At 41.9% G+C, this 25,126-nt stretch overlaps 1 protein-coding gene across 1 annotated transcript in view; it reads right to left on the bottom strand.

The window, feature by feature from the left end:
- ADAMTS17 (ADAM metallopeptidase with thrombospondin type 1 motif, 17) overlaps positions 1-19,425 on the bottom strand; it is a 181,495-nt gene extending 162,070 nt beyond the window's left edge. Inside the window, exons 1-2 of the mRNA XM_009695531.1 lie at positions 19,290-19,425; positions 4,182-4,354 (exon numbers count right to left, since the gene is read on the bottom strand). Coding sequence (XP_009693833.1) covers positions 4,182-4,354; positions 19,290-19,425 — 309 coding nt within the window. The remainder of the gene's footprint in view (positions 1-4,181; positions 4,355-19,289) is intronic.
- Between the last annotated feature and the right edge of the window lie 5,701 nt (positions 19,426-25,126).

Raw genomic sequence — 25,126 nt, 5'->3', positions numbered from 1 at the left:
TTCGTTTTGGAATTTAGAGGAAATTCTAAACACTGGCAGCTACTGAAGAAAGGCATGAACGGGAGATGCGCTCAAGCCAAAGGATAGAAAGGGGAGAGAAGAACTGAAATGCAAACACTGCAACACCGTGCAGAAGCTCAATAGCAAGGGAGTTTAACTTAGAGAAATAAATCAGCACCTATATTTAAGTAGCTAGTTTGGCATTTCTGTAATTCTGCTGATGTCTCTCCCAGTCCATGTCCTTACATCCATCATGCCCATAAACTCACTGCCTCAGTAAGGCTGCAGAGGTACCTAGTGGCGTTTGACAACTTCTTTATCAGCCTATTTTTTTTAACATTATCACAAAGACATCAGGAATCACTCATTAGGAAAACTGTGCTGAATCAAATAACTTGCCAGAAAACAAGAAAAGATTTCATTTTAGAGGTAATGACTTTAAAAAGTCAACTGAAAGCCCTACTCATCAACTCAAAGTTCCTACTCATACATGATGGAGTACCTTAGAAGGAAATTCTTCCATGATCTTTGAAAAATCTGGCTTGCAACTTCAATTATTAGTTTAGTAAATGGAAGAGCTTACACATCTACAGTGACATTCAGAAAAAAACAAGTACTTTTAATGTGATTCTATTCTCTATTCAGAGGGGTGGTCAGAACTACGAAGTATCATTAAAAACACAGCATTTGCTATATGAAGTACTACCTGTTATTTCTGGGTTGCAAAATGAGTTTGCTGTGTTTCTTAGCTGTTATTCTAGAGGAGGGTGGTGGGAGTTTTTTTCCCCCCCTAAGATTCTCATTTACCAAGAGAGCAATAAAACAGTATTTTGTAATGCTGACATTTTTCCCTTCAGAAATTCTTGTAACATAAATAGATATTAAATACTTTAAGGCAGATCACTTTATATAAAATGTCTATAAATGTAAAATGCATTAATAAGACCTCTTAATGCTTGTTTTGTGGTTTGACAGTAAACGTAATGGCTTACAGAGAGGAGTTAAGTTAATATAACCCTGACCAGTAATGTTCTATTTGCTTAAATGCAAGCATCCAAGCCAAAATTAACATTCTGGTTTCTTTTAGAGGCAGCCCGCCATCCTGCAGCGTAGCTGAATAAGCACTGCCTAATATCATGGGGCAAATCCTGTCCCCCAACTAACAGTCACAGAAGAAGGCTGACAGAAGTTGTATTGAGGAAGGTGGGAAACAAAGATCCCAAGCAGCCAGGAAGCCTTCATTTGTGTGGTTACATAGAGCACAACTGATCCTGCACCACAGAAGGATGTAACAGATGTTGCCGTAAGGACTTAGGGCTGCGCTATTCCTCGTACCACAGTTTTACAGATGAGAAACTACCACACAAAGATCCACCGTGGCTGGTTCAGGCACTACCCAAAGCATGTGGCTGAATGAAGGGTTCAGCTAAGGCCTACCTAAACCATATGACTATCCTATCTCTCTTCCTGAAATATATTTGCTGAATTATTCTTCAGCCTGTTTTGCTGGGATGAAGATCAACTTTCATTATGGCAAATGGAATATTAAAATCCCCTTCCATTTCTTTGCATTTCACCTTGTTTTATAGCCTCAGACTAAAGGATTTATGCAATGATGCCATCTATGTGTTTGCCTATTATTATTCCTCAGTAACTTCTGATCTTGCCAGCCACTCACAACCAGTTTCCTCAGGGAGGTAGAGGCCTGGAAGATATTATGGTCCTACAAGTGTGGGAATGTAGGTGGCCAGACAAAGGAGAGAGACTCTGTTGGTGCTCCTCTGAAGGCTGAAAAGCTGAAACATAAATTCAAATCCTGTCAGACATCAGAAAAACCCCATGGGTGAGCCCCTAGGAGCAATGACTTAACAGTGGGAAGCATTTCAGCTGGACTTTGCACCTTAGGAGATGTCAGATAAAAGTGTTCCTCAGCCAAGAGTCCTCTTCCATGTGCACTCTCTAGTGTCTAATAAAGGGGTGAGCTCACACTACAGCATCAGAACCTAGCTTACAAGTCCATCAGCCAAATCCATTGGAAACTAAGCTTCAATATTTGTTTAGTAAATGGGTTTAGAGAATCCAACCCATCTATCAGCACCTCCCCACACATATATATTCACACCTGGCAAGCTGATGTTGCCGAGATGTTCTGCAGTACTCCTCAGCCTGGACAGACAACAGCATTCACCGCCACCTTTTGCTAGGACTTGGTCTATCAGTGTACTCAACCCTAACAATCTTCACAGGCTGATAAAGCTGCACAACATAGAGATGTACTAATGGCTACACTGAAATAATTGACCTTCTGGAACAAGGATCATCAAGACAGATGATTAGACACATGGTTTAAAAGCTCTCACAGCCATAGTGCCCTGTCTCAGCCCGAGCAGAACTGTGGAGCACAATGGCAGATTTTTATTATCTCACTGATGAATCAGTGCAGAACAGATTTTAGGAGGACTCCTGACCTGCCACTGCAAACAAAAAGCATCCATCACCCCTTCGAGGTTTCAAGCATCTGAATTAAGGAAGAAACTCAGCCTTGACATCTGAATATGCATTTCTGTTAGTTCAAAAAGTGTCTTGAGAAGCAGATTTGTTCAGAGCTGAACTTATGTTCTGCCTGCTCACTGCAAAACTGGTATGTGAATTTAAAGTTGGAAGACTGTGGCTTTGAGAAGAATAAGGCTCTTGTGCCCCCAGTAAACACACCCTTAAACGCAAGAAGGCCAGTAAGTAGACCCTGAAGTGATGGATTCATAGACAAGAATGGATTTGTTGCAAGAAGACATTTCCTACAAACCAATCCAAATAAATGTAGAGACACAGTGAAGCCCTATTAAGGGACTATTGTCACAGCATGCTAGAACGCAAAATAAAAGGTAGAGGAAGAGACACAGAAAAGCAGCTTGTTAACGGAAAACACTAGTTAAACTCCCTGCTTAATCAGCAAAGCATTTCACTACAAGAGAGCTCCCTCACACCAGTGCTTGATAAAGGAATACTGGATTTCTTAAAAAGCTGTTGTCCTGTAGCCACATTATGCACTGAACATCCATCACTCAGCTCTTCACTGGGAAGCATGACTAGTCAATTACTATTAAGAACTGTTATTTTTTTTCCAAGCCAATTTGCTGCTCATGGACAACAACAGAGCAGTAGTCAGGAGAATGAACTGTTCCTGGATGTTACAATAGCATGGGCAGAGGAATACAAGTTTCCTCCAAGATTTCCTTGTGCAAATGCCTCTGGAAGGACCCCTGCCGTCTCCGAGAAGAGTTTTCAGTGTCCACATCCAATTTAGCCATTATCTTTTTATTGGCGCTGCCAGTAAGTCAGTGAGCGAGCATTCATTTTGAGAGGCTTTGTGTTCCCTTATCAGCTGAGACAGAAGGCTTAACTGCTAGGACAGCTAACAAATTAACACCCACACTTCATATGAGCTTGCAATTTCAAAAGGCTCTCCTCACTCCTGGCTGATTCTCTGCAGAATTTCTAGAACGCTTCTAAAGCCCAACTCCATCAACTATTCAGAGGTATGATCAGCACCACTTCACGTAACACAACAGGTCCTGGGGTAAAGCGAATGGGATCAGCTGGCAGTTTGGTGGTAAGTTTGCCATGTTTTTGTTCAGCAAGGGAGGCAGCCATTTTCATTACATAAAGTTTTTTCTAACTGACTTAAAGCCAGGTTTTCTGCTGGAAATCAATATGACTGCTGTCTTCAGTAACACTTTGACTGCCTGCAATGACAATGACCCACAGAGAAATCTCTCTTATGAAACAGGTGTGCCACGGAAATCTTTAGGAACCCAAGAAACATCATATCAGACAAGACCATCTGTCCACTCCGGGATACTCTCTTCCAAGGCAAAACATAGCAGTACAAAAAACATGGTAGAAAACACCACTCCTAAACCTGAATTATGGAATATTCCTAACTGAAAGCTTGCAAATTCATTTTCAAAGAAGTTTTTCTATTGTGATGTCCTTAGGCAAATACAGCGGATCACACAGATGGGGGAGAAGAGGCACATAACACAAGAAAACCAAAACCTTTCCTCATACCTCAAGGTCAAAACAGTTACCCATTTCAGCTGTCAAGGAAGCCAGTTTTAACCTATCCTGGATATGATCTGTTTACTCTTGCTGCTTCTTTTGAGAGTAAAGTGCCTACTTACCATATTCATAACTGTGAGGATGAATCTTTGGGCAGCCTCTGCACCATGGTATTTGACCATATCAGCATCTGCCACCACCAAAGTTTCTACTGTGTACTCGTTGGTAAGTCGAATGGCGTTCCTTCTCTCCCTCCAGTCACTGGTTGATTTCATTTTCTTTTGTCTCTTCTTTTCTAAAAGTCAAAATACTTATTAAGGCTAGCAGATCATAATAAAACATTTATACTCCTGCTAACAAACATTCTTGTGCACATTCAGATTGCAATGACCTTTAATTAAAGCGTTCTTTGCTGGTTAAAAAAAGCAACCAAGAGGTTCCATTGCAAGTACATCTGTACCTCTGTGTGCAGATTCGTATGAGACCACCAGATTACTTGCAAATAGGAAAGAGAACTGGAAAAGAAAAGTCCAGAAAAGCAAAAGATTAACTGTAATTCAAACCAAGAAGTTGTGCTCTTGCAAAAATTTCAGAAATTTGTAACTCCTTTTACAAGCAAGTAACAACAAACAACAAACAACAAGTTTTACAATCTTGCTTGTAAAAGGAGTTACATTCCACTTAGTGGAACAAGTGCTAATTAAGGAAAAATCTGTTGAAGAAGACTTTAGGATAGGAGACCATGCTTTGAGATGCAGTGTACACTCTAGACTCTGCAGGTTCTCCTTAGCCAGGGAAGTTGTAAGATATTCCTGGAGTCAGTATTTTCATCAGTTGCATTTTTACTTGCTACCAGCATTATTAGAGCAATGTAACAGAATGCAAGATAGAGTCTCAAAAATTTTAAATTATATCAGATTGTTTTGGAACATGCATTATTGACCAACTACAGAAGTCTCTGGATGAAACCCAGAAGTGCAGAAGGTCAGGCTAGATAAAACCTTCTCAAGCTTTCTTTGGTAATTTATTGCTATTGGCATGAGGGCCAGCATCAGCAGCTGCAGTCACTGGCCACCTACATGCAGAGCTCATATGCCTCTTCATTATGGTGTGTCTACCAAAAGCAGGGGACTCCTTAGACCAGCTGATCCTTAATGAACTTAAGTTATAAGAACCTGTGAAAAGGACTCATTCTAAGGACCAGAAAGTGAAGCAGTGGTCAGCTACTGTTAGCAGAAAAATTAAAACACAGAAGTTAAACCTCTCTTCCTCCAAACTAAGGGAGTAACGTATGAATAATTTGTCATCTTCTAAATGGAAAGGTGAAATGTGTTTCACAGCTCAAAGGCAGATGTACAAAGCAGCTGAGGCATGAACAAAGGAGAAACTAAGTTCAGATCTGAAATTGAACCTACTCACTTCACTGCAGTCACAAAAAATGTATTCATGTTTTCAATTGTAAAATGAAATAAAAGCAAATGAAGTCATTAAAACAAATTTATTTGAAATAAGAAACAAACTGCAAAGATTCACTGAAATTACATCTGCTTACTGCTCAGCCTGCAATATACTATGGATAAGATACTGACACTGGTATTAATGCCGATTTCTTCCGATGAAAAAGGAAACAGAATACACAACAGGTCCTGAAACAGCATAAACACAACATTCAGTGCAAAAGTGACATGGGATAGACCATAATGGGTGATCAGGCAGATACCTCTTATGTCACACTACACATGCTGCTCATTTCCCAGGGCAGAGAATCACTTCTTAATTTTCTGTAGATTTAACTCGAGACCCTCTCTTAGCAAAGCACCATTCTGCAGCAGGCAGATCTGAGTTAACGTTCACCGATCCTGTTTTCCCACAGCCTGTTTACCAGCTCCCTTACATAATTCAGCCTGAACTTCCCTTCTTTCCCAGGCTCATAAATGCACTTGCATCCAGATCATCAGTTTTCCCTGACTGACTCTCTTGTATTCAGCGTAATAACTCCATCAGCTGTAAGCCCCTCAAAGCCCACCTGAAATGGACTCCCTGCCTTCTGCTCATTCATACATTTTCTGTTTTGGCAATATGCACATTTGCACATGTCTATTCTATATCCCTATTCTGAGTTGTCTAGCAGTCATCCAGTATAGCTCTGCACATGCTTCTCTGCCCAAGGCATCAACTGTCAGCACTTGGTACATATTTTAAACTAAGAAAACCACCATGAAATTTGATTTGAATCTTTTTTAAAACAGTTTGGAAATATCCCCCTGGGTCTAAAAAGACAGACAGGAGCTGATGGACAAGCAAGAAATGAAAACTTAGGGTGCTCCTAAATAATGAAAGCTACATGACAGCAGCAAAGATGAAAATAACTAAGTTTCAATGCTCGTTTTCACATGGACTGCAGGACAGCTACAGAAAAGTGCACAATCATGACAAAGCTGCCACAGAGCACAGGACCTCTATGTTTCTAAGTGCTTTAGAAAGGCAATAAAATAAAATTGAGTGACTATACCAGGAAGGAAGAAAGATGAATGCACCTTTGATTTGCCATGAAATGGAGATGACTTCACCAAACTTTCTGTGAAAAAGCTCACGTTTTTTAGTTTGTTTATTCATTTCATTCCATTCATCCACTCATCCCTCCCTCTACATACCCATGCATCTTTAGCTGCAGTACTTTCAAGGTTATCCTTTAAATATCCAGGGAAAAAGCAGAGAAAAAGGAAGAGAAGGCAAATTATTCCAGTAAGAATATTGACCTTTTGGGTCTTGCTGCTAGCAATCAGAACCTTCCTGGAAGTAACAGCACTTCCCCATCAAATTCTTATTTTGCTAATTCCCTAATAAATTAAAAGTTTTCAGCTGGTGTAAATCTCCTACCTATAGAGAAGTTGCTCCTGTGGGGAGCTAGGCCTAGACTCAAGTTAAGTCTGGGCTTGGCATTGAATGAGCTATGTAAAAAGGCTTAAGTGGAAGAAAATAGATTCAGAGTACTCCGGGTTTTCACTTCAGAAATCTCCTTTTTGATGGAAAAGAAGCCACTTGTATCAAAGGAGGAACCCACTGTCCCAGAATGTAGCTTGCACTCCGGGGAGAACATGCCATGGTCATTTGCCATGGGATTGCCCGGTGTGGTTCCCTCCTCCAGAGGCAGATGAAGGAATTGGCGAGGCTTTGCCAATTCCACTCGGCACCTCTTTGCAGAAGGCAGCTGTACAAAGCTCTGAAAGGTGTGATTTCTGGAGAGCAGCAGCGTAAAGGGACTCCTGGCACATTGCTGGGTAGTCTTGGTTCACACAAAGCCTCTGGCCCCCATTCCTCCATGAGTTTTTCTTGAAGCTGTGGATTGGCTGCTTTCCATGGGGTGGTAGGGATTAGAGGTTGTGTGTGGAAAACTACCACCCCACAGGCTTGCCTAGAAACACAGCCAAGGTGACCTAACTTAGAGAATCTGGGCTCTCACTCTCATCCTCTCCCTCACATTGTCCAAGTGTAAGCACTTAAAACAGGCAACATGTAATGGACTCAAGGGAGCCTACAAAGAGCTCAGGTGGTCACCAATGACACACTACAGAAGAGGTAGGGCAAAGCAACACAAACGACTTGAACAGAAGAGTGACTGTGTGTGGTTTGTGGGGTTTTTTTCTTTCCCTTTTTAAGTTTGTAGCTCCTCTGTAGGGTAACTTTTCTTTATTCTTTCTGTCTTTTTTGTCCTTGCAGAGGGCGACTTTCAGAGCGGTCTCTATTTGCATATTCCTGCCTACCACACATGCAAATAATTTTCCAGCATAATCAAGCACATGGAGAAAACACAACTATCATTTGCATGGATGAACCATCACAAACATAACAAAAGAAATACACATATCCCATATCGCAGACATTTGACGAAGAAGAGAAAAAGATCCAAAACCAATAGTAAAAATCCTCATTAAACGCATCTGCAACTCATACCTGAGGTGAGTCAACTGTATGGAGTTATCAAAAAAACCCCATCTCTAGAGACTCACTTCAGAAACAAGTCAACACAGAGAAGTCTCACTCCTGCCCCACATGATTTATGGACTATGGGCAGAGAATCCCTCCATGAGTACATGAAACCCCAAACTAAAATAAACATCAGCCATTAAAACAGGGATTAAATGCTTGGTGGAGTCTTTATTTGAACAAACTGATGTTACAAATTTTGTGGTGCAGATGTTAAGTGTTAGTGTGAAGGCATAAGAGGCCATAAAACATGGGCAGGAGCCTGTCAGAGGAGTTTACATTGTGGGGAGCATACATAACCAAACTGCACACTATTTTAGGAGTCAGGTGTTCCCTGCTTAAGAGGTCAGAGAATTTCATGTGAAATATGAGCTGAAACAGTCAATCTACAGCACAGAACGTATATGCTGCGGGTGACTGGGCACAAGGGACATTACTCTTTTGCCAGTCACTTTGACAGTGTGTTACACAGTCTACCTGGCCAAAAATTCCACAAAATTCAGGACTGTTAGGTGATGGGAGAAGGGCAATACACTCCCAGATCGTCAGTATAAAATGGATGTAACATTGCACAAGCTCATCAGCTGGCTTTTATTTACAGGGTCTTACCTTTCCTTGGCTAGTCACCTGCAAAGCAACATGATCATATCACATTCTGCAGTACAGAAGTCTTTGAAAAATCTTCCTCAGAATGGCAAAAAAAACATAGTCCCTACTGTGATCAGAAGCACAACAGAGCTCTTCTGAAGCCTCAGTAGAAAACTCCTTATGTTCAGTGCTTTTTATGGCAACCCAACAGATGTACAATTCCAAAGCAACCGCCCCAAATGACCTTTTCCTATTACACACCAAAAGCCCTGTCTAGCACTGTCTAGTTTTTGGCACATTGTTGCTGTAACTGCAGAGTCCCTTCCTGCTCCTCCTACCTCCCTTCCAACAGTATTTCCCAGGCTCATCTGAAAAGCAACCTCTTCTCTTACAGCCTTCCACTTTTTTTCTCCCTAATCTTTCCCTTTGTAATTTTAGCTACCTCATTCTAGTTAAACCCACTGAAAATTTCTGGATGCAGTTCAACAAAACCCACAAATAAAAGTAAAATTGCAGAGTCCTTTCTGCAAGGCCAAATTTCTCCCTAGAAGCTCTTTTCTATTGCTGCCTTTAAAATCTTCTCCAGTTCTTCCTCAGAAAGCCCTCTGCTAACTTCCCTCCCCCCATGACGCCTTCAACATCTCTGTACACCCTCACATGGAGAGCGAGCTCAGTTTTCCTTTGTGCTGCTACTTCAGCAGCATAAAAAGGAGGAAAGAGTAAGCAAGTGGAACAAACAGCTAACATTAGTTCTCCCTATGCACCAGGAGTTTCTAGAGAATCTTTCACTGGTACTCACATTACGTGGGTTTTATTAGTTTTATTAGTTTCACTTAAGAGTAAAAATCATCACCTCTCCAAAGCAAAACAGAGAGAAAGAAAAAGGAGATCCTGCACACAAACCAAGCCTAGAAATTAAAGAAAGGAAGTTTTTGAGGTATATGCTTACTAGTTAACCTAAAACCCTATGTCACTCAGAGGAAGGCCAAGTTTGCTGAATTATCAGAGGGATTCCAGTTTCTTGGGTATCAGTAGTAGGATACAAACACCTCTTAAACACAGAATTGATAGCCTTTTGAAAGATCATTATACTGCATCTCTGTCTCTTGGGCATTGCTATTTAATCTAGACACTGCACTGATTTCAAAGACATTTTCAAATCTAGCATAATGACTTGATTTCATTTCAAATGAAGAAGGCAAGGTGTAAGGTGGAGCTCAGGAAGGAAGTGAAACAGAAAGTGGAAGTCAGCAGCAGCATTTACATCCCAGGACTAGACCAAAAGCAAAACCTAAACAAAATACAGGCAGGCTTTCTTCTTAGTTTGAGTTAAGATCAAGGGGTGGTGGGTTGAAACACAGAGAAGAGTGTTTATTATTTAAAAACACATCAGGACAATAAGCTACACTTAAATCAATCTACTTCTCATGTTTGGATGTGACAGCAGAGCTGCTTCTGGACCATTTATTGAAAAGCTTCTTCAAAAGACTGACTGCACAGCATCACCACGGTGGATGCCTGCAAGCTGTACAAGTCAGCAACCTTGTTTGCTCGGCTTGAGGATCAAGTTGTTCATGGTTAGAAGAAAGACAAATTTGAACAGGCTTAGAGATCTGAGACTTCCAGGATAACAAAACATTTACTGCAGAAGTCAGCCCACTGAAGAATATGTGCTAACACAGCCTGAGCTAAAAGAGCAACCACAGATCACAGGACAGCTCAGAGCTGTGAGATCACCACAGGCACTTAAAGGGGGCCAGTTCAAAATTCACGGCTGCTGCCAGAAACATCCCTTCACTGCCTCCTGTGGGCTTTACATCCAAAGCTCTGTGCATAGGTTACCTTACAGCTGCAGTTTTCATCCATATAACAACAGAGAAGTTCTTTTCAAAACACTGATCTCCTGAAGGAAAAAAAAAAAAAAAAAAAACAAAACCAAAACACAACCACCAAAACCCACTGAAATCACACTTCAGCTCCAGGGGCCTTTCTCCACACAGTTGCTTCCTGGACACCTTTCCTCTGGCATCCACCTTGGAGTAGACAGAAACAAGGATTGAAGAAGGAAACTAAGAACAGACTCTATTGGAGTTGCTACCACAGCCAGCACTCCTCAATCTACTTCCAGCCATGGGAACATGGAGCCCCCTTCACCTCTGTCAGGACACAGCACAAAATTGTCCCTGTGCACTGGTCTTTTATACCTCCATTAAAAGCTTGGAATTTCAGATTTACCACAGCTAGTTGATGCCAATAGGTAGTCTGAAGTTCAGTAATTAAAAATGGTTGCTCATTCAAATCACAGCTGATTACAGACTGAGAGCTGTCCTCTCATTCTTAATGCCTTGTCCTATAAAATAGTTATGCACCTCCAATTTCTTTCTGACTAGAATGGCAGACAAAATCATGCATCAACTCATAGGAAAAAAAGATCAATCATTGCATAGCAGAATGATCCATTAAATGTGTTTGGGCTTTTTAGGGGGATTTTTTCATGGGTTTTTTTGGTATGTTTTTTTGTTGTTGTTGTTGGTTGGTTTTGGGGTTTTTTGTTTTGGGGTGGTTTTGGAGGGTGGGCTTTTTTTTTTTTAACACAGCCACTTTCATATGAAATCACAAGTTCATGACTATTTCTCTGGCACAGCAGCAAACAAGAATTTGAGACAGAAGTCATGAACTCTGTGCTCCATCTCAAAACACCACACAGATTTTATTGCAAGGACTATTATGCAAGTTCGTCTGTGGCTTGGATACATCAGTTAAAACCTTATTCTTCTGCAAAACATACTCAGTCATCAACATAATGCATCAGGACTTTGTCTTTAATGTCAGTCCTGTAACACAGCACAGGATAAGCACTATGATCTCTGTCTACTCACTGGTTCAGTTTGTCAGCAGAATTTCAAAGATTGCCACCTCCTGAACTACATGCACTCATCTCCTTTTAAAAGGACACCTTCATTGTAGGCTTCCATCCAGCTAGAAACAAGGGCTTACTCATGTAAGACAGAGAAGACAATTTAGTGTTATAGAAAGCAGGCACAGTGAGCATGGCTTAATGGTAAGACTGTTAAAGTGGTAATGGAAGTATCTGCTCTGCCACTGCCGCTTAGCCTCTGTGCCTTGGTTTCTTATCCTGTATTTGATTTGCTCTGTTACTAGCGGTAAATTCTCTGAAGCTGAATTGATTTCCTTTGTTTGTGACAGACACAAAGATCCCAACTTGCTTGAGGCCACGGGAGAAGATCCTGTAACACAAGTATGATTAGGTTCAAGTGATAAGGAGTGATGTATGTAAGACTCTGAACTCAGACTCTGAGACCAATCTCTCAGATCTGAGACCAATCACAAAGCGCAGTCCTAATCCACTTCAGGGCTTTAGAGACTACAAAATGTTTGCCTGCAGTTATACTGTGAAGAATGGCATCATTGGCCTCCAGGTTTATTTTATTTTAATGAGTCTTTAGCGAACACGCTTAGTTTGTAAAGAATGTTTTTACAACTGCCAGCCTTACCAACCCATCCTGGGCTTTGGCAGCTGAACTCCAATTGCTTCTGCTGAGGCTGGAAGGGCTGAGGGACTCACCAAACCAGGGGCTCCCCACCTACAGTCTGACCTCACCATTACACCTATACCTTGAGAGAGGTGGCACAGACCTCCTTGAAAGCCAAGCCATTTACTTCTGGTGATTTGCAAAAGCCAGTAAACAATACAAGTTGATCTCCCATCACGGTGTTGGCTCGGCAGGTCAAAGTGAAGTAAAAAGTAGTGTAATAGTTATTTTTAATCCCTAATGTATACAGATATCTCAAACTACACAGGGAATAGATCAGCCAAGAAAGAAACTGGAAGTTTATAGAGCAACTTTGAGATCCAAAGGCTCTTGGTACCACTGCAAGCTCAGTTAGTAGCCCTAATGTGCAAATAAATAACCTGTTTGAGCGTTAGAAGTTACAGTCTAAATGACCTCTAATTTTCTGTGCCTTCAGTCTTGGGTTCACAATCTGGGACTGATCACTCATAATTACAAACTACCTCAAAGGAAGCTTAGAGCTTTTGAACAGAGGCAAGTCCTGCCCTGAAGTGCTCCCATCTTGGCCACACAAGCATGTAGGTGCCCAACACTTGGTAGCTTTTATAAGAAAGATCCCAAGGGATCTGCTGAAGGAAGGTCAAAGGTCGAACATTAAGAGTTGAGGCCAACAGAGTCCCAATTCCCAACTCTTGGCTCTAACCCTGAGCTATGATTTACAATAATATGGAAAAAACATAGCTACAAGACAGCTACAAGGTAAACAATGTACCTTAGTCTCCTTGGAGCCACTCGTCTGCCTTTCTAGCTGGAATGACCACCGGAATACCCATGAACATCCTGAGACAAGGACAGCATACACCAGACAGCCTAGCTCACTATCACCTGCCAGTTTAGATTTCATTAAGTTCCAATGGAAACTAGCACTACATTTTATTAGGAACCAAGTGAAGGAGCAGTACAGCTCTACTGTGTGCAGCTGCTCTGGAAGGAGAAGAAATCCTTACACTACACTTATTTGCAGGTCCTCTTCTTTGGTCTCTTTTGCACCTTGACAGTTGAAGAAGAAGAAACTGGAGTCCCTCCTGCTCCATATTATCCATGCTGCCCTCATGCTGAGGGCTTTGTCCAGAACAGACCGGCAATAAAACTTCACTTGCCACATGTGATGGAAAAGGACACTTCTGAATGGTAGACTGCTCTGAAAGGCTGCTGTTTATCAGCCATAAGGAAGCAATCACACACTTACAGGAAAAATCCAGACTCCCTGTTTGGAAGACCAGGGACCTGGAAAAACCAAGGGATTTATCCACACACGTGAGACACACTCCCATGGGTAAAGCGCTGAATTTCTGATGCAGGGAATACTTCTATGCTTGCAAACACTTAATCACATTACATCTTCTGCATACCCCATTGTTGAAATCCTTGCTTTAATTCTTCAACAGATGCTTCCTAATATGGACTAATACAGGTTGCATTACATCTCTCTATTTTTAGTGCACATGGGTTTTGGCCATAACAACTGCTATTTCAGGCCAAGTCAAACCTGCAGAGAAAACGTAGCTAAGAGACAATGATTAAAGATGGGGAAACGCAACGTAGCAGTAACACGTGTTTAGGATTTATACCTGTTCAGGGAAAGCATTCCTTACATTTGATACCTGCATACTAGCACTTATTTAAATTATTACCAGCTTTGATCAATTGTTAAAACAGGTTGAGAAGTAACTCTACAGAGAAGCAACACATTGTTACTTTGCGAATTAGAATGTTGATCTTCCTGTTTTTTCACTATATGCTTCTCTCCATGCAGCACATTTGCATTAAATGAAAACGTGTTCATTTAAACTGACAAAAGGGTTTAAAGCAAGCCCACATTTAAGAGTAATTTATGAGGTCTATATCATAAACATGAAATAACAACCTTCCCTCCAAAGACAAGCTGCTCTCTCTCATGCTCCTGGACTGTATTTTATATCAAATCCCTTCTATGTAAGGGGACTTTAATACATCACTGGAGACCTTTGGAAAAGTTATAACAGAACTTACTTTTCCCAAAGAAACAGAAAGTTTTATGACACGGTTAGAGGAGATTCCTATGCCTTCATAACATGGTTTGATTCTGTCTGTAACATTGATATTTTCTCTCACCATGAAAAACTGAAAAATTTTTCCCATCCGTAGACTTTGATGGCATAGGAAACATGCAAAATATGTGACCAGATCTCAGCAAATAAACTACTGTTGTTCCATGATAGTTAACATAACTATATCCATCTACTCCAGCTGAAGGTGTGGTGGATATTGTCACATAGAAACAGCTTTATTGTATATATTACAAGCTCACAGAGAGACAGGGCAATGAAAGAAGCCCTGTCATCTCAGGTGTTTTCTATCCCCATTCTTAGCTACAGGGGGTTAATAAAGGAGATGGTACAGCTCCCCCATAGTCCTCTCAGGTCTGCCCATTTCCTCTCTGCCATGAGCTCTTCCTATGGGGTCAGAGATTGGTAGGAATCACAGATACTGCTGAAACACAGATTAGCCCTGCAGCTACCTCCTGTCCCCACAAATAAATTGAGAAGTCTGTTCACGATGGTGTAGGCCAAACCTGAGGGCACCGCAAAAATCATGTATGATGCATTAAAAGAGATCTCTTTCTCTCCCCACCTGGCTCATCTGTAGAGAAATTCTTACTTATGTGTATTAAAAGCTACAAACCTCCATTCTCTCTCCAGAAAGACCACTAGTCTAGGACCTTTGACAAGAAAGTCGTCAAACTTCTCTAAAATCAGAACAGTGTGCGACAGCAGGTTTGTACCCCAGATGCAGCCCAGTGTCTAGAGATGAGAACCGAAGAAGTGTTTCACATCACTGATGTCAAGCTATTTCCCATGTTCCTAATGACGCCATGCTTCAGAGCAAGTGAAACCCAACCTTTCCTTCCTTCCCCCTCACAGCATATGCACCTGGAAACCTTTTAATAGGTTTTCTGTTTGCCTCACAGGGGCTCATGTTCATGCCTGAGCAGAAATGTGCATTGTGACTTGAACTCTTTCTCCGGCTGGATGACAGGTGATAAAAATAATACGAATACACATATCATATGACTAACAATAGCACCTGGCTCATGGTGATGGGATTCGTCCTTTCCTGCTGGAGCACTTCAGAATTTAAACAAAGGAATTAAAACATCAGCCCTGAACCCACAGACCTGGGATTTTTTTTTAACCCATTAGTAGGCACTTTCAGATTCAAATCTCAAAGATCCAGTCATGCAAGACCCTAAGTACTTTCCCATTCCTGACTACAGCCAGATTAATCCTCTTATACAGATTATTCCAGGAGAAATTTGGCTCCCACAAAGTTCTCCTGTAGCTCTAAAAATAATTTCGAGTGCTGTAGGACATGTTACGCCACTTAGACTAAAGGAGTTGTTTTAGAGATTTTAACAACCACTTATCAAACCAGACGGCTAGCATTACCTACAACAATGAACTGTTCAGCTCAAGTTCCCTCTCCCATGGCTGGGGTCTGCAAGGAAAGTACCGCACTTTTGGGTGGAACACAAGAGGAATGCCCTTGGAAAGCTGTGCTCTCTATCCCCTCAGTAGCACTGACACATGGCACTTTCTAATTAAGTTCATTTTGCTTTCTTAAAACGCTTTCCTCCTCCCCCGATAAATACACAAGTCATTACACCACCATGCATTTTTTTTACTATCAATTAAGTTCATGTATCACAGGACCATTGCTGCCAATAGAAATTTGCCATTGAGCAATTTAGCCCTGTTTAAATTCTTATGACATGATCAATAACTAACATTAAAAATTCAGCATCTGATGCTTTGTATTTTATTTGAATCCCAAATAACCCCAGATCATGCCAGTTACCACTGAACTACAAAATTTTAAAAAGAAAATATCTTTAGAGGTGATTCTTGTCTGTTCAGAAAATACAAGAACAGCAAAGGACTGGAAAATGCCGAAGCATGGCAATTCTGTGGCTTTGAAAATACTTGTTTTATATTGTATTATACAGACACGTATTTTTCTGTCCATGTTGTTCCACAATACAAGATGTATATCTGAAATGTCTAGCATGCAAACATTTCCCATGTATTTACAACCTCAATTCTTTCCTGTCAAATTTTAGCCTGGGTGAGCCAAATTACAAGCCATTGAAAAACAACCTCTGGTACAAATCTGATCAGTCCTTCGCTCTGCCGATGTTGGTGAGTACCATAGTAAAGAGAGCTTTTCCCAGGAGAAACTCTGGAAGTGTGCCCCTAGATCATCATTTCCACACAATTTCATTAGGAATGGACCTTTTGTGTGTCAGAGAGGATTAATTTTTTTGTTTCTAAACTCCTTGTGCACAAAAGTTAATCCAAACCAGACAGGAGTCAATTAGGTCGTTAACGTGCTAAGCCTATTAACAGCCATTACTTACATTTCTTTCCCACAACAATGAAAAACATTCAGGAGTCTGCCTTTAAGCGGCAAAGCCCATGAGCAATTTCATTATTTTATGACATGGCTACTTGAAGCAGTGGCTGTTTGCACGAGCAAGCAGCACTCCCCACTGTGCAGCAGTTGGGTGCTTTGCTCTCTTTTTAGCATAGCCAGCATGTGGTCAACACAAAGAATCAGCACCCAAGGGATTCTGTTCCTGGCTATTTTGCAAACTCCTGTGTGATCCTGGGGCAGAGCAGGGAATCACACAGTCCCAGATTTTCCTCACCTAGCTGCTGGGGGAGGGACTAAAGCTATGCTGCTCTCACACAAGACTCAGAGACACCCATGCTCTCCCCAAATCCAGCCCTAGCTTAGCCCCTTAATTAGCATCAGGTAGGAAAAAAATCCAGTCACAGAACAAGATCCATAGCCTTAAATAAATTTTACATCAGACTATCAATCTCCCTCTGCCTCAGAACTCAGATGCACACTCAGCCCATGTGGCCCGGCCACCACTTTTGCATGAGCTGAGCTATGGTAGTAGTGTGTGCATGCATGTGGCTGCGCGTGCCTGTGTGCTCTTAGCCCAACAAATATGGAGAACTTCAAGGACTTGGCTTGCAGTAGGGAATTTAGTTCCTCAGGCTGTCTGTGGATTAGGAACCTAACAGATAGGTAATTAATTTTGCTGACGCAGAGTTAAGTGCAATCACATCATGTCAGACCAAGGGTCCACCTAGCTCATGCCATGAGGTTCTCCAAACTCAGGACCCGCCCGTCAGTCACCTCGGGGCCAACCTGAGGAGGACAAAGCTTGCAGGAAGGATCCCAACAACTGTGGGGTCTATTCACATTCCCTTTTGGACAAAGTAGAAAAGAGCAGCATGTAGTGCATCCCCAGAAGCCTTCAGGAAGCAGTAAGTGCTACTGGAAACACTTGCTTTCAGTGTCCCCTTTTATTGTCTTATTTTTACAGTTCTGATACCTTGGTACTCACTCACCTCCTCTTTCCATTTGCGACCCTATATAATTACCCAGTGTCTCCCCAGTTTCCTTTCCTTTAGTGCCTCTTCTCAGGGAGGGTATTTCCATTCTGCCAAGGACAGGCAGCATCCTGCCCCTAGACAGAAGGTCAAAAGGTTCAGTGGCAAAAGGATGAGGCAGATTTCCTGGACTGATTTTGGTTCAATTCAGCTTTTAACTAATGGCTGTGTAAGAATTCTGTAATGCATTTTCTATGAACACAGTGCTGCAGCACCTACAGTACTTGGCTAGGAAATCAGAGTGGTGCTGAATTCTGATGTTTCCTCTAAAAAGAGACATAGGGGACCTGTAACTCTAACCAGAACCAAGATTTCATACTTAGAGAATCAAAAAGAAGATTGGCTTACTCTGAGTTGCTGAACTACTAAGAGCCCAACTCCATCCAAGAGAAAACAAAGGTCCTGGCTACAGGATTGACCAACAAGCAGTGCCAGCTAGGAGGCAATCTTATAAGCAAGCACAGGTCATCTCTGCTGGTACACAGGCTTGGTTAAATACAAAAACTGAGAGATACAAAAACTGAGAGATACAGGCAAACTTTAAGTTTCTGGCTGCCTATTCTAGTCAGTTCTTCAGACCTCTGCTTCCACTGCTGTTCCTAGTAAGGAAGTCTTTTGTGCTTCCCGCTGTTGCCACGTCCCCTTATGTCCAACAAGAGCACTTGTTCCTGACCACTCAACTGTTCCCATACTAGCGAGTCTTACTCTTGTACCCATTAAACCCACCAGTTCTGCTTCCCATTTTGTCCCTTTGGCAGCCCAATAGAAGACCGCATAGATGCCTTGACCTGCTGCCTCTATTTAGTATGCAGTCCCTCCAGTAGAAGGCAGAAGCTGAAATATTGGTGGGATAATGGGGCAGGAGAGGAATAAAAGAAACAGAATATACAGGCACACTGAAATCTAAAGAAGAGATTTTGCAGAGTTCATAAAAATACCCTCTATGCAACCCACCCAGACAGGTTTCCAGAAAGGATAAAATTCAATTGCTCCAAAGAAGCAAAAAACTAGACGAGTTTACACTAGCTGACAATCTGACTGTTTGGCTTTAAAAATGGGAGAAGACAGGATATGATCAGTGAATAGAGTTAGCCGTTTTCTTTTCATCCTGTTATTAGCTTGATCCCTGAAGCTGGACTCCACAGATGATACTTCTGATTAAATTACATGAAAGTATTGGTGTGATGCTTTCCACATGAAATGCGAGGATCACCATTCTGTCCATGCCTACTTAGCACAATTCTAGTGGAAAGGTGAGATGAAAGAGCATCCCTCACCACCGACTTCAGTTTCAAAATTTGTGCCTTTGCTCAAAACATCGTGAATACCTTCCTCAGTAGTGGTCACATTGCATGGCTAAAGCAGAAGTTTACTCTGACCAATCATAAAGTTCATCTTCTCACAAACTGAATGTTACAGCATATATCCTAACAATTTTTATATTTGTGATGTGACTCCTGCCTGAAGTAGCAGAAGGACTCATTAACGCATGGCATTTTTTCACGAGCTCCAGCTGCCCGAACACTTGAATTACAAAATACAGACATATCTGGCAGAACAACAATTAAAAATATAATTGCATACTCATGGCTGTTCTCTTGAGCCACTTCAAGCTCACCTGCTACAACCTTGCAATGCTCATCAGGAATGTGCGACTTCATGGGATGGCTTGATTTTGCAGATCGTCTACGCCTGATGAAGTGTTCTTTTCCACTAAATGAGGTCTCTGATGTATTCACTGGTTGTATTAGCATGTGCTCTGATCCAATTTGGATATAGCCAACCTGTCCACAAAACAGAACAAAAAAAAAAAACCTCATCAGTTTGGTATCCTAACCTTGTCTATCAACCCAGTCTGAACCTAGCCCATTTTACTGCAAACATTATTTACAGTGTGAGGAAATAAAAAGTGATTATGATCATGTTCAGTCTGCATAATACAGGCTAAAGAACTTCATTTGCTTCTCATATTTATTTTTTATATCACTGAGCACTGTTTAGAAACATTGTGCACTGTACATGTACAAAGAAAAGGTGGGGGTTCCTGTCAACACCTTTCCTTTCCCTTCTTCCTTTCCCTCCGGCTAGAGCACTACTCTATCTGGAAGCATAAATACATATGTCTTTTGAGATGCTCAGCTCACATGAGGACAAATAAATCCTATTAACAGAAATCCTTTCATAACCACTGGCACTTACTATCTCAGTAGAGCAAAGGGGTGAGATTGGCTGCAAAGAGGGGATCGCCTATGTATATCACTCTTGCAGACAACACAAAGTGAATTGATGTCGTAAGGATGACTTGTATGGGGGCCAAACACCTCTTCTTGACTACAAAAGGGGCCACATAGTAAGCACTGCTCTCCCTGAAAGCCATGGGTTGAGTTTCAGGAGTCAAGCCAGGAATGGACCATTGCAGTTACAAGATTTTCCATCATCCCTGGAGTAACACAAGGAAGGCAAAGACCCTGTCTAAATAACAGTAGACTCCATAGGCTACAGGTCAAAGCACTAAATCCCTGCCTTTCTTGCACCAAGTCCAGACCTTACACCAGGGCTGGTAAGGACATCTTTGGAAGACAGCTTCTGCCCCAAGAGAGCCGCCCTCTGCTTGCAACCCAGAGTTTTTAAGGTTCTTTTATGCCTTTTCCACTCCTTTTCTGGCATGAAAAGAGTGAAAGTAAAGATAGCACCTTAAAACTTAACAAAGCCTCCAGGTTTAATAATCAACACTGAGGTTATAACACATTGGAGAAAGTGAGTATGTACAGTGAGGGTTTCTTTCTTACTTTTCATTATACTAATCCAATGATTTTTTTGTATTGCAATTAAAAGTCTCAAAATACAGCTCTTTGCCATATACCTCTCTGAGAAAACTTCTCCAGCTACCAACAGAAGGCCTCATCTGGCCTGCCAGGAGGCATCAGATTATGCCTATGGTACACCTTAGAGGTAAAGGAGCTTACAAAGGGGTCCTGCTAGGTTGCATGCCTATAACGCTCATCCTATACATAGAAAGGGAGACCAGACTTTTTTTTCTTTTAAAAACACACACACCCCCTTCATGTTCTGTGCCAGCCAGGCAACCATCCAAATAAATGCTCTGCACGTACATGCAAATACTATATATTCAACAGCTGACTGTACTAATATGATTTATAATATACATTACATACATACTGTATATTGTATATTTCCACACCTCCCTGCCAAATTCAGTCCTCACGTACACCCAGGAAATCCCTTTGGCCTAGTATTTCCAGCAAGAGGAATTTCTGCTAACAGAAATGAAAGCTCTCCTCTTTTGACAGCCGTACTAACTGGACAACATTCAGGGGAAACCAGGATCTCTCAGAAAGGGTTGCTAATTTCAAAAGTGCACTTGGGAAAAAAAAATTAAAAACCAGTGTCTCTATTTGCCATGGCTGCAAAGCATGGCGGTAACAATTAGTCCCCTGTCTCTAAAGAGACAAGAGACACCTCTTTTGGGGTCTTTCAAAAGAGACCTTGCCCTTGAGGCAAGGTCACTGATTAAGTATAAAATGCCTTGACACCTCCCAGAAGGGCTCCCATTTGTGAAGAAAAATTGACATTATTTCTTGCCCCTATGGAATGCATGCCAGTTTACAAGAACCACTCTGCCCTGGAGTTTCCAAAAGGGCTGCCTCTTCATTTAAATTACAAGTTGGGCTTTGTCAGAAATGTTTCAGAGACAGCAAAAGCTCTGCTGACTGATTCTTCCAGCCTCCTTTACGATGTTCTCCACTACTTCCCCTCCTTGTTCCAATCTTCCAGCTGGGAGGTAGCCCCAGCCCCCTTTTTTAATATAGGTTTTAATTATTTAGAAGAAGGGTTGTAAATCTGGTACCATGGTACTAAAAGCCACACCAGAGCTCCTGAAAGACTGCCAACCATTTTTGTTGGTGCCAAAAATATGTAAGAAGAAGTCAGTTTCATCACCACCCGACATTATCCCAACTTTCTGGCATCAAGTGTGAAAATAATTTAAACCATTGGAAAGGACTTATGTTTCACATGTGCTTTGGAATTGTGAAACCTATTTTTTTTTAAGAGCCATGCGTCTTCACCCTGGAATAGGTTAAGAAGCAATCTCAAGTTTAATCTGACAAGCCAAGTAGAGTTTCAAGCAGGAAGGATTTGCAGGATTGGGCCTATAAAGTATTCCTAGGGAGTTAAAATTTTCCCCAAACCTGCCAGTTGGGTTCTGAGGAGTCCTCAAACCTGTTGGCTCAGATGAGAACTTTCAGACCTGGTAACTTGAATAGTCTGCTCATTATTTTGCTTTTTCCGTAAGAAATGCATTCCTCATGTTGCCTCCCTCAAAGCCTCCAACTACCAGATACTATACTGTGCTAATCTCGGCATGAGATATCAGACATCAGCACTAGACAAATACTCTACGCTTTTCTTCTCTAGTCTGTATGATGTTCGGGGACTGCAGAAAGCTGGATTTTGAAGATAAAGAAGTAAAACAGAAGACCACGTAACTGTCAGAGCTATTTTTCCGACATCTCTGGAAATCATTCCAATTAAATAAAATGCTTTGGATCGGCCAATTCATGTTTGCCTGGGGAGATGCATATCAAAAGCTGGGATACTCCCTCTCGTCCTCCTTTCACTGAGAGCCCATATGAACAGGACCTGCCACTGTGCCAGACCCCAGTATTGCTTACTGGGGATAAGTCAGCAATCCCCAGTTACTTGGTGTCTGGGAAAGCAGCTGCTGCCCAGCCCCACCATCCCAGAGCACCCGAGACACAGGAGTCACCAGGAGCCCAAAAATTCAGAGGGGCGTAGAAATTCATCATCATCTGCATTATTAATCTAACCTGGATTTTACAGTTAATATGACAGGACCACATAGCTGACAGAATCAGACAGCTCAGCTAACAGGAAAGGCTGGAATGACTTCAGCCTCAAAAAGGCAGGCAATCAAACTGACAAGTCGATTAAAATAAACAATAATCCACACTTCCCACTGCAGCCCCACTCACCACTGTGCTTAACAGTGGCTATATCTTTCATATTAAGGGTATTTCATATCCTCAATTTAGAAGTCAGCTCAACATCGCTCACGAGCAAAAAAGGCCCTGTTCTCCAAACCACCAAAATATTCTCACAGGCTCTTATCCAGCATTTTATACATCCTTTGGTCACTCGAGCAATCTGCTCACTCTCTAATCTACTCTTATACTACAGTAGTTCACTCTTCTTCTACACGTTATCTTCCTTCCTTGCCACCGGAGCTTTTCTCAGGCTAAATGACAGCAGGGAAAGGAGGAAGGTCCTCACACCGTACCACTGAAATTACAACAGTAACAACGGGACTGTTAGTGCTGGCACTCAACTAACATTTGTAATCACACCGTCCTGCTTCACTGCTCTGTCTCTATCCCCTGGTAGTCCTGGTGGAGCTACAGCAACTCGAAGGCTAACTCGGGACAGGAATCTGGTTCTGGACCTTCCCACACGTTAGTACTCTCCAACAGTTACACTGTTTTTCCAGCCCTTTTTATTTTCACAACATCTTTGAACGAGATCTGTGAAATGCTGAATCTTTAACAGATTTTTTCTTTTGCTCCTAAGTGTTCATTAGTTGCATACATATGAACATATTGAAAAGAGAACAGTTTTAAACATCTGACAAATTCCATCTCCTTCTCAATTTCTCAACTGTTACACTGTAAATGTTAGTTTAACCATTGCCTCAAAGTTAAAAGGAAGTTAATATTTAAAGTGAAGAACAAAAACCAACACAAATACAGTTTAATAAACTTCACATGGCTTTTAGTCCTGTCCTTATTAACCATGCCTCAGCTTTAGGTTAGTTATTATTTACAAGTGCAATTCAAGCGAATTTAAAACAAGAGCTTTAAATTAGGTCTTGTTCCAGCGTCATTTCAGGTTTACACTCAGTTATGCGAGCAGATCATACCCAGGAATATCTGACTGCACCTCTGTCCCAGCCTGCCCCCGTCGCCGAGTCTGCTGTACAAGAAAATCATAACGTGCTCTCCCTTTTGTCCACTCTGGAATGGGAAAGAAAATCCCAGCACAAAGAAACCCAGCACGGTAATTTTAAGAGGTTTAACTTTTCAGCTCATGGACCAGCTATGGACGAATGCCAGACAGCTCCTCTCCCAGACAGCTCCTCTCCCAGACAAGAGAATTCAGCAGAGCCGAAGGTTTCCTCAGGGGAAATTGTATCATCGTATAATCCTAGCATGCCTGCACTGCCCTGCTTCCCATAACAGCGGAGGCTCTTGCAGTCACCTGAAGGGCAGCACCGCCCTGTTGCACACAAAAAACACTCGCTACCACTGGACAGGGATTGAGCTCACCCCGCTACACACATCTGCTTTAAACCAGGCATCATCTCCCTCTACAGTCCACAAAGAAAGGCAAACACCTCCAAAGTGACAATTCACCAATCTAAAGTACCTATGAAACAGAACGAACCGTCAGGGGAAGTGCTTTATGGACGTGCCCATCTTTGTCGCTCACTCTCTCCTTCGTAACCAGTCACGTGTGTAAAACCTACAGACTGTGGCCTCTTCTGTATCCTTCTTCCTCTTTTCCCCAAGGACAGAGTGGATTTACCGTTCCACTGGAGTCCTTTGAGTTATTGCTCGTTCCCTGGAGGCTGCAGCCCAACCTACTCAGGTCTCTTTGCCCTGACTGGCCTTCCATATTGGATCCAAAACCACACTGAGACATCCAGTTCCTGCGTAGGCACTTACACCCACCTGGAAATCAGTGGGAGCTGAGAGACCCTAGAAGAAGCTATGCATCCAAACAGTGTTTGTATCTGGTCCTACAACATCACTGGTGAACAGCAATGTGGGCAATAGCAGGGGAAGAATTTCCCAGGAACTGCAGCTAACTGGGAAACACATTTCTGGCATTTAACCTCATTTAGTACCCAAATGCACAGTCATGAGTTTATAATAATCAGCATTTTCCCTTATCACCTCCAGCAGACTTAACAGCATCTCTGCCCAACCTTCCTGAAAAAAAGAAACACCTGGCTGACACAAAGTCCAGATGGATGCTCTCTCATCTCTCCCTGCCCATACTTGCCAAAGCTTGTCTACGTCTACACCCTCACAAAGTTTGCGGATGGCACCAAGTGAAGAGAACACACCAGAATGAAGAGACACCATTCAGAAATATTTTAACAAGCTGAAAGATTTGTCCACCAGGAGTTGCATGAGGTTTAACAAAGGTAAACGTACATGAAGCTTGGAAGAAAAGCAGCCCTTTTCTTCTCTGCATAGATTGTATGAGACAATAGTGCAAAATGTTTAAGGTTTCCCAACTCCCAGCGTGCATTTCTTAGGGTGTAGCTTCAATTACTCTATTCCATCCTATAAAGAGAAAATCACCATTCTTATTCCGTGACCCCTTGTAATGCGCATCATCCACTTCCACCGA

The sequence above is a fragment of the Cariama cristata genome, unplaced genomic scaffold (genome assembly GCF_000690535.1).
Source record: "Cariama cristata isolate BGI_N322 unplaced genomic scaffold, ASM69053v1 scaffold3292, whole genome shotgun sequence".
NCBI lineage: Eukaryota > Metazoa > Chordata > Aves > Cariamiformes > Cariamidae > Cariama > Cariama cristata.
This window is presented reverse-complemented; position numbering and strand designations above follow the sequence as displayed.